This window comes from Haliotis rubra, unplaced genomic scaffold (assembly GCF_003918875.1).
Source record: "Haliotis rubra isolate DU_JTF1 unplaced genomic scaffold, ASM391887v1 Scf323, whole genome shotgun sequence".
Classification (NCBI taxonomy): Eukaryota; Metazoa; Mollusca; class Gastropoda; order Lepetellida; family Haliotidae; genus Haliotis; species Haliotis rubra.
Genome location: NW_025766995.1, coordinates 602,564 through 613,560, shown reverse-complemented (window position 1 = coordinate 613,560; position 10,997 = coordinate 602,564). Strand labels below are relative to the sequence as shown.

General features: G+C 41.4%; 1 protein-coding gene across 1 annotated transcript in view; it reads right to left on the bottom strand.

Moving 5' to 3' along the window:
* Positions 1 to 1,130: 1,130 nt before the first annotated feature.
* LOC124283858 (glutathione hydrolase 1 proenzyme-like) overlaps positions 1,131 to 10,997 on the bottom strand; it is a 26,472-nt gene continuing 16,605 nt past the window's right edge. Inside the window, exons 8-12 of the mRNA XM_046719884.1 lie at positions 9,985 to 10,121; positions 7,808 to 7,995; positions 6,269 to 6,509; positions 5,203 to 5,316; positions 1,131 to 1,908 (exon numbers count right to left, since the gene is read on the bottom strand). Of these exons, the coding sequence (XP_046575840.1) occupies positions 1,762 to 1,908; positions 5,203 to 5,316; positions 6,269 to 6,509; positions 7,808 to 7,995; positions 9,985 to 10,121 (827 nt within the window). The 3' untranslated portion in view covers positions 1,131 to 1,761. The remainder of the gene's footprint in view (positions 1,909 to 5,202; positions 5,317 to 6,268; positions 6,510 to 7,807; positions 7,996 to 9,984; positions 10,122 to 10,997) is intronic.

The window sequence follows — 10,997 nt, the reverse complement described above, 5'->3', positions numbered from 1 at the left end:
AGTATATGGTTTGTAACTGTGATTGGCAGCAGCCGTAACCTCAAAGGGTTTTGAAGTAGCGAAAACTGATTGTTCCCTAAAGAAGGTATAAATGTGACCACATTGTTTAATATATGTTGATTCCTAATCTTTGTTGATCGTATAGGTACTGTGTTACGCTTATGGTAAGATTCCTGATCATCGCCAGCAGCGAGAAGGATTGTTTAACCTGGGGTTCATTGAAAATGGTCCTGAGTGTGAAGCTTTGGAGAGTGGTGACCCGTGGGTATTAAGCATTGTTGTGATTAGAACTATTGTTGGTTCCATACTAGTTTATACTCACTCACTCACTCACTCAGAAACCCACCAACCCACTCACTCATTCACTTTTTAACCTAAAATTGCTAATAGCTGAAGGGGTGGTGTAAATCCAGCTGGGGCCCATGCAGGAAGCAAATGTACTGTAAGTTCCCATGGTCCCTTGTATGGTGAACTACCTTCAGTTATTGGCAATATAGAGCCCCTTTTATGTTGTATTGTTTTCTGTAATTGAAATATTTTAGATTGACATTCTTGTTCCATATTTATATCAGTGATATTTAGTTGTATTTACTGTACTTCGCCGACAGACTTATATAATTTACGTTATGTTTTGTGCAATTATAAGTTGTTTTAGTGACGATATGGCTGAAATACTGCCGATGTGACTTAAAATTTTAACTCACTCCCTCACTCACATTTTAACATTTGGCGTCATACGACTATTACCTCATTTGTCCCCTATGAGGTGCGCAGGACGTACGTTGAACGTATTAAAATGCTGGCCCGTGTATCGTCCGTTTATATAAAACAATATATAAAATATGAGTATTGTGAAAAATAGTATAGGGTACGAGATACGAATATACAATGACATTAAGTGATCAAATGTAACACATGTTATATTTGGGATTACACTTGCTCAGTAAAGTACAGATTCCAGTACGTTTGTGGAGTCCCCTCCGGGATTCGAACCCACACTCTGAGAGTCAGGCACCTTATCGCCAGAATCCATACTTTAAGGGCAAAGTGTAAGTCCACATATGACATGTGTAACGTCCCAGATAATGCTGATTAAATATCCTAATCACAAACCGACCCAACTACTTGGCTTTGACTACTGCTATTTACTATCAACCTGTAGGTATAGACGTTATATCCATTAGGGAAATAGAGGAACGGGGACCAAACTGTCACAACAAAATGGCTCAATCATGATTTCTCGGAAGGGAGGGTTGGTGAGTGTTTAAGAGATTTTTCTTCTTTTAAGTTTTAAGCTTCCAAATATTTTTCCGAGTCTTTGGGTGGACTGGGGAAGGGGCAGTACTTGGAAGTACTTTTGAAACTGAAAATTATGACTCGGGATTCGAACCCAACAACTTTTGGTCCGAAGTCGTGCACATTAACAACACTGCCATCCTTACTCCCAAAGCGCGGTTATGCTCGAGATATGTGTGCAAAGATGAAAATGATAATGATGAGGCTTTTTAAAGATATTTGTGTGTCTTTTATAATGATCTGTCGATACATGTAAATTCTATGATAACATCTGATTGGTTAATATCCATCTGGCGTTTAACTTCTCCTCAAATCAGTGACGCCGTACTTCGTATTGTTGTTTACTCTTACAAAGAAAACATCTGTGATTGGTTAACATCTATTTTGCTTTCCACTTTTTCTCCAATCACAGATGTGGTACTAAGCAATATTCCTTGCTCTTACTATGATAGCATCTGTGATTGGTTAATATCCATCTGGTGTTCCACTTTTCCTCCAATCAGAGACGCCGTACTTTGTATTGTTGGTTACTCTTACAAGGACAACATTTGACACCGGATTTCCATACTCTGTGATGTTGTGACCTTTCGACATGAGCCCCGCTCTGATCTCCTGGAAGCACAAACAGCACACCGATTTTATTAGAGGCATATACGAGTGGTGAAAGGTACGAAATGTTACATTTTGGATTACACGTTTATTGTTAAGTTCAAATTCTGAAACAGATTTTGGTTGAGCCCAGTCCACGATTCGAACCTACACTCTCAGAGTGAGGCACCAAATCGCGAGCAGTGGAAGTCTCGGTGGCTGAGTGGGTCAGGCAGCTGACTTTGTGGACTGGTACCTCAGTCTGAGAGCGAGAGTTCGATTACCTGATGGGGCTAAATACAAACTTGTACTTGAAAACAAAATGTGAACTTGAAGAAGAAACTGTCCTGAATCCGGAACATGCCGAATATAGCTTTTTGTGACAATATTACAAAACATACCTTTGAACACCTACAGTCTTTTATGTTTTTGGTGATCTATAGCCCGTATTTTATATTGTATTGTCTTCTTTAATTGAAATATTTTAACTTTGCGCTAGTTTTATATTTATAACTGTGATTCTCTAGTCTTTTTACTGTCCATCGTCGACAGGTTTTAATTTTCAAAATGTTTCTACTTTTTATTGTATGGCTTGCTTTCGTCACGATATGGCTGCAATATTGCCGATGTGACGTTAAATATTAACTCACTCACTCACTCACTTTTATGTTTTTCATGATAATCTAACGATTATATTTACTTAGCTAGTACAAATATTACAACTGTCCACCGCAGCTGTTCAGAGGGGTACGCAAAGCGAGTAGTCTGGGATGCCCGTTGTTGGAAGTCCATATTGGGACAGCTAGAAGATGATTCTACCTTGAGATATTGTGAAGCACGTGCTTTACATGTGCATTGCAGAATACTACTGTATGATCGCTGTTTTGGGGGGCCAAGCTTTAAAAACTGCCCATGGATTCATGTTGCGCTTAATAAGTGTTCATGTGTGTAGATCCACCATATTACGAAGATATTAAGCTGTGTTTTGATATAGATGATTTTGGGTGTATTTTCTGTCTATTACGTGACAACCAAATTCAGGGGCCACTCGGGACAACTCGTTAAGAAGGTGTGAACGTGGGGACCAGTGTAGGACAACTTATTAGTAGTCAAAACAAAGAGTTAATCTGCTGCTGTGAGTAGAAGGTGACTTCTGATGCTGTTAGAAAAGTGATAACTTCAGAGTACAAAGTGAGAGTCTGGTTACCATTAATGGTTTGTGTAATAATTTATCTTTAATTTTAATGTTGTTTGGATGCAGGGTAATGCTCGGTGATCCTTAATTCTAAATACATTTGTCTGGCACCAGCATATCACAGTTCCATTCAAAACGCAATCTAACAGCATATATCAACATAGTTAGCTGTAATACTGAGAATCGCTGTTAAAGGTTATACGCCTTCAGGTGCTTCGGACAATGTGTCCGAGACGAGTCTCTATCCGCAATCGACTATCTCTTATAAGACATCTACCTGGGGAAATACGAGCCCTTCGTCTCCATCTGCATTCAACAATCATAATAGACATAACACAAACCCATCGCTCACTATCCAGAATAAGTGACCTACCTGAGAGAAGTCACTATCCGCAACCGATTACCGCAATAATATATCTACTTGTGAAAAATGACCCTTTCCCCTCCAACTGCATTCAGCAATGATTTTAAGACTAGACACTATCCACAGCCAACTATCCAGAATAAGCGACCTGCCGAGGGAAACACAAGCTTTACGCGTCCAGATGCATCTGATAATGTGTCTGAGACGAGTCGCTATTCACAGCCGACTATTCGGAATAGGGCACTTGCCTGGCGAGACACGGGCTATACGCAACAAACTGCATCCAGCAATGTGTTTCAGACAAGGCACTATCTCAGCCGAATGTCTGCAGTAAGACACCTTCCTGAGAAACCGCACTGTCCTTAGTCTACTATCTACATACATCCTTATTTACAGATGGGTCCAAGGATGTCGGCGCAGTAGCTTGTGCCACTGTCATTGGGTCCAAAACAATATATTCCAGATTACCCAATGACAGTTCAATTTTCACAGCAGAAGCAAACGCAATACTAACAGCTCTTAAATATAATAACCACCGTAAATATAAACAATACATAATCTTTTCCGATTCTCTTTCGTGTCTTCAGGCTATTAAAAATATTTCTTGTAAACATCCACTTTTAATAGAAATTATTGAATTATATTATGAGCTTGCTACTGGCCAATGCGACATCGTCTTTTGTTGGTTACCCAGCCACGTTGGTATTTCTGGGAACACAATGGCCGATCTTGCTGCCCAGGCAGCGCTCAACAAATCTGTGACACCACTTCTTATTCCATTCTCTGCTTGCAAAGCTAGCATTAGAACTTACATCCGTGATATGATGCAAAAGAAGTGGGACACCCAAGTAGGTATTAATAAATTACATGAAATAAAACGCTATATTGGTTACACCTACTTGGGTTGTCAGTCCAGATTTGAAGAGGTCATCATGCGACGATGTCGCATTGGCCATACAAGGTATACTCATGAATACCTGTTAAAAGGCGAGGGTCCTCCGTTTTGTATCCCTTGTGATGAAAGAATCACAGTCAAGCATGTCTTGCTTGACTGTATTGATTTTGCCATCACAAGGGATAAATATTTTAATGTCAAAACAGTGAAGGATCTTTTTAGTATTAATTATCATTTAATCATTGTATTTTTAAGAAATAGAATTGCTAGATAAATTTTGATGAATACTTTGTAAATAGATATGTATTTTATTATTGGTAGTTTAGATGAGTAACTGTTAGTGGCTGTACCCTCAAAGGGGGTTAAAGTACTGTAAAATTATTGTCCTCCTGAGAGGGTACGTAAGTCCCAAAACTTTCAAAGTAAAATGTAAATTTACCACATTTTAAACGTAGTATTTTTGTTCTTTTAACTTCCGGCTAAATTTTCCTACAATCGCCAGCTGCTAAAGGGAAGGTGTAAATCCAACTAGGGTCCATGCAGGTAGCAAAGGTACTGTAAGTCCCCATATGGTCCCTAGTATGGTGAACTACCTTCAGTTGCTGGTGATCTATAGCCTGTTTATATTGTGTTGTTCTCTATAGTTGAAATGTTTTAGATTTAATTACTAGTTTTACATTTATATCTGTGATATTCTAGTTGTTTTACTGTCCTTCGTTGACAGGATTTTATAATCTACATTTGAATTTAATTATTGTTAATATATATGTTGTTTTAGTCACGATATGGCTGAAATATTGCCAAAGTGACTTTAAATTTTAACCCACTCACTCACTCAGTCTACTATCTACAAAAAAGACGTACCTGGGGAAAGCCGTCCTCAATCCGCAGGTTGTCGGGCAGCAGCTGGTGATGGACACGCATGTAGTCTACAGATTTGGCGGCACTTCTTCCAAACTTGAGCGTCTGGAGTGTTACCTGTATTAGTTACACAACAAAGGCGTGAGGGAGGGAGCTGTGTTTAACGCTGCTGAACTTTGGTAGTTGATTAACTCGACACTCAGCAAATTCCAGCAATGTGGCGGCGGTCTGTAAATATTCGAGCCTGGACCAAACAGTCATGTCATCATCATCTTCATCATTATCATCCTATTATTATTACTGACCGTGAAATCCGGGTTCGAAATGGTCTTCAGCAACACATGCTTCCCATAAGAGTCGACTAACGGGATCGGGTGGTCAGGACACTCACTCAGTTGATATGATATCGTATACCAGTTGATTAGATCGATGCTCATGGTGTTGATCACTGGATTGTGTGGTCCAGACTCAATTGTTTACATAACGCCGACCTATAGCTAGAATATTGCTGAGTGCAACGTTATGCAGCAAACAAATGAGACAATAAATAAAGCCAGTGCAGTTTGCATAAATTATGTCAGTCTTGAAGGATGTATTCTATTGATACTGATAGAGTGAGTGAGTGAGTATGGTTTTACGCCGCTTATAGCAGTATTCCAGCAATATCACGGCGGGGGACACCAGAAATGGGCTTCACTCATTATACCAATGTGGGTCTTCGGCGTGACGAGCGAATGCTTTAACCACTAGGCTATCCCGCCGCCCCAATACTGTTAGAGGTGAGTAATACGTGGTCACCGACTTTCAGCTGGTATCCGTGCATTGTTTAGTTTAACTGTCATGTATTCGTTTTCTTCCAGCTTCTAAATGCCTTTTTCAAGGACACCAGACAGAATATGTGAACCGAAGAGCTAATACCGAACGTCCGAGAAATACTCCACAAAGCGTAAAAGGCAAAATAATGAAGAACGGTCTGTGAAAGAATCGCTGGAAAAGAGTCTAGTCGTCAGGCGTTTACAAAGGTTAGGACACTGCATGTTCTGAGTGAATGAAGCATGGTCCAACTTACCTGAGTTACAGCTGTCGTGATCCTCGTTCCCCCTGAAGCCCCTATAACCAGGATGACGTCTCCAGAGTCGTCTACCACGACAGACGGGGTCATGGACGACTGGGGGCGCTTGTTTGGTTTGATGAAGTTGGCAGGGGATGCTGGCACGCCGAGCCCGTTAACAGCACCGGGTGTCGAAAAGTCGTCCATTTCATTATTGAAGATGATCCCGGTGCTGTTGCCGAGCACCTTAGACCCAAACCTGGAGAGAAATAGTAACACGTGTTATATTTGGGATAACATTTTCTCAGCAAAGTACAGATTCTAGTACTTCTGCTGGGTTGAGTCCCATTCGGGATTCGAACCCACAACCTCAAAGTCTGGAACCTTATCGCCAGCACACAGGGTCAGCAGTCTCACCCCCTCAGCAAGCGCGGCTTCCACATATTACATTATGGCATTTTGATATTCTGCAGGGGAAATTGCGAATTAGAACAGGTAGGCAGCATACGACACTTGTTGACTAACGGGGCCGTCAGACTTGATAATTCGGTTAACTGCGTGTCAAAGTATCCCGAAGGAGTGGACCGTACAAGACAACACCAATCACGGGATTGCCTGGTCTTGTCTTGGATGCTTCACAGACCGCCGTCATATACCTGAAGTACTCGCCACTGCATGCCTTTGCATATGTAGGTCGCGAGCCACCGATGGAGCTATACACGATTACCTTGCCTTCACATGTGTTTGTGCCAAGATGAACAGAACACGTTCACTTTGTCTTTGTTAGTGTTTGTGACCCGAACGCCTGGAATCTTCACGATATTATGGAGATTCATCAACCTCACGCTTATGATGGGGGCAGAGAGAGAGAGAGAGAGAGATACTTCACCAGGGCTATTTATCAATGTATCATTTATTAAGTGCAGGATGATACTGGATACGATGACCAATACATACATTAACCAATTCGCCGCGTCTGACCACCCGATCCCGTTACTGGCCACTTATTACAAGCAAGGGTTGCTGAAAATCAGTTCCAATCCTGATGTGTAATCAACAAACCATACAATCGGAATATTACAACACAATAAATATTCTCTATGGACGTCAGTCCTCCGAAAATTAACAGTGATCTACCTTCAGATGCTGGCGATCTACAGCCCGTGTTTTATATTGTATTGTCTGCTTTAATTACACTGTTTTAGTTTTACATGTTAGTTTTATGTTCATATCTGTGATACTCTAGTATTTTACTGTCCATCGTCGACAGGTTTTACTCTTCACAATGTTTTCATTTTTGTATTGCATAAATTGTTTTCGTCATGATATGGCTGAAATATTGCGGATGTGGCGTTAGATATTAACTCACTCACTCACTCAGAAAATTGCGTAGGGCGATGCTTATAATGTTGTTCACTGTATTGTCTGTTCCAGACTCAACTATTTACAAACCGTCGCCATATAGCTGGAATATTTGCTGAGTGCGGCGTAAAACTAAACTCACCCAGTCTTCAGAGAACTCAAACAGTGATGAAAGACACTGTAAATTGTTCTTACGCGAAATTGATGGTCGAAGTCAGAGCCACGGCATTACCCAGAGCATCAACAACAGATATCTGCGATGTTCCGCGGTCTGGCCGGGTGTAGTATGTAGGACCGTAGTACTGGGTGTCGTGTGTCATGTTGTCCGATATCATGGCCCGGATGGAATCTCCGAATTCCCGGGACGTCATGTTCTTCACCAACTAAAACAAAGGATTGATGTGGCACTACAGCATGTGAAACCAGTAGGTGACACGACTCCATGGCATGCAACACTATGTGACACTAGAGTATCTGACACCACGACCTGAGACACTACAGCATGTGACACTAGAGGTCTTACACTACGACCTGTGACACCACAGCATGTGACACTAAAGTATCTGACACCACGACCTGTGATACTACAGCATGTGACACTAAAGTATCTGACACTATGACCCGTGATACTACAGCATGTGACACTAGAGTATCTGACACCACGACCTGTGATACTACAGCATGTGACACTAAAGTATCTGACACTATGACCCGTGATACTACAGCATGTGACACTAGAGTATCTGACACCACGACCTGTGACACTACAGCATGTGACACTAAAGTATCTGACACTATGACCCGTGACACTACAGCATGTGACACTAAAGTATCTGACACTATGACCCGTGATACTACAGCATGTGACACTAGAGTATCTGACACCACGACCTGTGACACTACAGCATGTGACACTAGAGTATCTGACACTATGACCTGTGACACTACAGCATGTGACACTAAAGTATCTGACACTATGACCCGTGACACTACAGCATGTGACACTAGAAAGTATCTGACACCACGACCTGTGACACTACAGCATGTGACACTAAAGTATCTGACACCATGACCTGTGACACTACAGCATGTGACACTAAAGTATCTGACACTATGACCCGTGATACTACAGCATGTGACACTAAAGTATCTGACACCACGACCTGTGACACTACAGCATGTGACACTAAAGTATCTGACACTATGACCCGTGATACTACAGCATGTGACACTAAAGTATCTGACACTATGACCCGTGATACTACAGCATGTGACACTAGAGTATCTGACACCACGACCTGTGACACTACAGCATGTGACACTAAAGACACTATGACCCGTATCTGACACTATGACCTGTGACACTACAGCATGTGACACTAAGTATCTGACACCACGACCTGACCTGTGACACTACAGCATGTGACACTAAAGTATCTGACACTACGACCCGTGATGACACTACAGCATGACACTAAAGTATCTGACACACTAGCATGTGACACTGACCCACGACCTGTGATACTACAGCATGTGACACTAGAGTATCTGACACCACGACCTGTGACACTACAGCATGTGACACTAGAGTATCTGACACCACGACCTGTGACACTACAGCATGTGACACTAGAGTATCTGACACCACGACCTGTGACACTACAGCATGTGACACTAGAGTATCTGTCACTTCGATCTGTGGCACTACAGTATGTGACACTGCAGTAGGTGACACTAGAGTATCTGACACGTAGATCTGTGGCACTACAGTATGTAGGTGACACTACACGTCATGACATATACCACGTGATAACAATGCATCAATGCATCAATGTGATACTATAGTATTTGACTGTATGCTGTGTGACTCTAAAGCATGTAACACAACACTAGGTGGCACTACACTAAGTGACACTAAAAAGGTAACTTCACTAGGCGACACTACAGCCTTTGACACTACAGTATGTGGCTATGAGATATGAGTCTGTGTTTGGGTGAACGAGTGGGTTTTAGGGTCAGCGAGTGAGTGAGTGAATGAGTCAGTGAGTGAGTGAGTGAATGGGTCGGTGAGTGGTGAGTGAATGAGTCGGTGAGTGAGTGAGTGAATGAGTCGGTTGGTGAGTGAGTGAATGGGTCGGTGAATGAGTGGGTTTTAGGGTCAGCGAGTGAGTGAGTGAATGGGTCGGTGAGTGAGTGAGCGTGTGTGTTAGTAGGATGGGGTAATTCTTGAGAGTACCCAGTTTTACATTTTCGGTGAAGCTCGTAAGCATGGTAGTGGTGTCGATACCCAATAGAAGTCAGCGATTACAGCTGCCATGTAACAGTATCACCGACTAAAACATTTGTCTGAAGGACGACGCCATAATACTTACGTCAGCTACGTCTTCGAAGTCCTCGTCCCCGAGCTCGGTTCTCTTGGCATATGCAAACTTCATGGCCTCCACCAGCCTGTGGTACGTCAGAGTGGTCTTGTCATCGCTAGATACACTGTCTGCCGTAAAGTTGTAGCCTGGGGACAACAAGGTCGCAATGTAAAACAAATATCACTGATATAGTGTAGTACACTGTTACATTTTCGGGACCAGTGAATCACCATTCTCTTCCCACTGAGGATACTCAAGTCATATCTTCGTTTAATGCACACAAAAACAAGGCTGGGGCCATGACGCTTGGTTGCATGTTTACGCAATGCAAATAAGGTTAAAAGTTTAAAATATCAAAACAATTATAAACCCGTTGTTATACAAATAATCAAACGTATATATATGTTATATTGTTTGTAATCAAATGTACCCCTTATAGATAGTAACTATTTGTGGTCAATTGGTATATTGTTTGTGATGTCATTTATTGTAATTCTTATTGCAATTTCTCGCGTTCAGTCCAGCGGTTGATTAAAACATTGTTATATTGTTTGTGATGAAACGTACCCTCTGTGGATAGGAATCCTTTGTGGATAGATGTTATACTGTTTGTGATAAAAGTAGTCTATATGGATAGAAATCCATTATGGGGAGATGGTACTTTATTTGTAATGACGTTTCGTGGCTACCTTTTCCAATTTGAATACCAAATGCGTTTCTATTGTGTTAACATATTAGCCAAACTCATATGTTATAACATATGTTACAGCAAGCAGTTACTGGATAAGATGTTTTGCAACAGAAAATGTTAAGAATGCACTTTTGTACCCTTCGTATGTTTCTTTGTTTCACACTCAAGAATAGGCTACTACTGGACTTATTCTTGAGCTTATTGATATTCTGGAGAACGTTGAATACATTCTAACACTCTCAACAAAGACATCGTGTTAAATTTCATTTAAACTTCTTAAGACTCATTACCGGATTAAGAAATTCAACCCCTCGTTTCATGCTGTATGGGG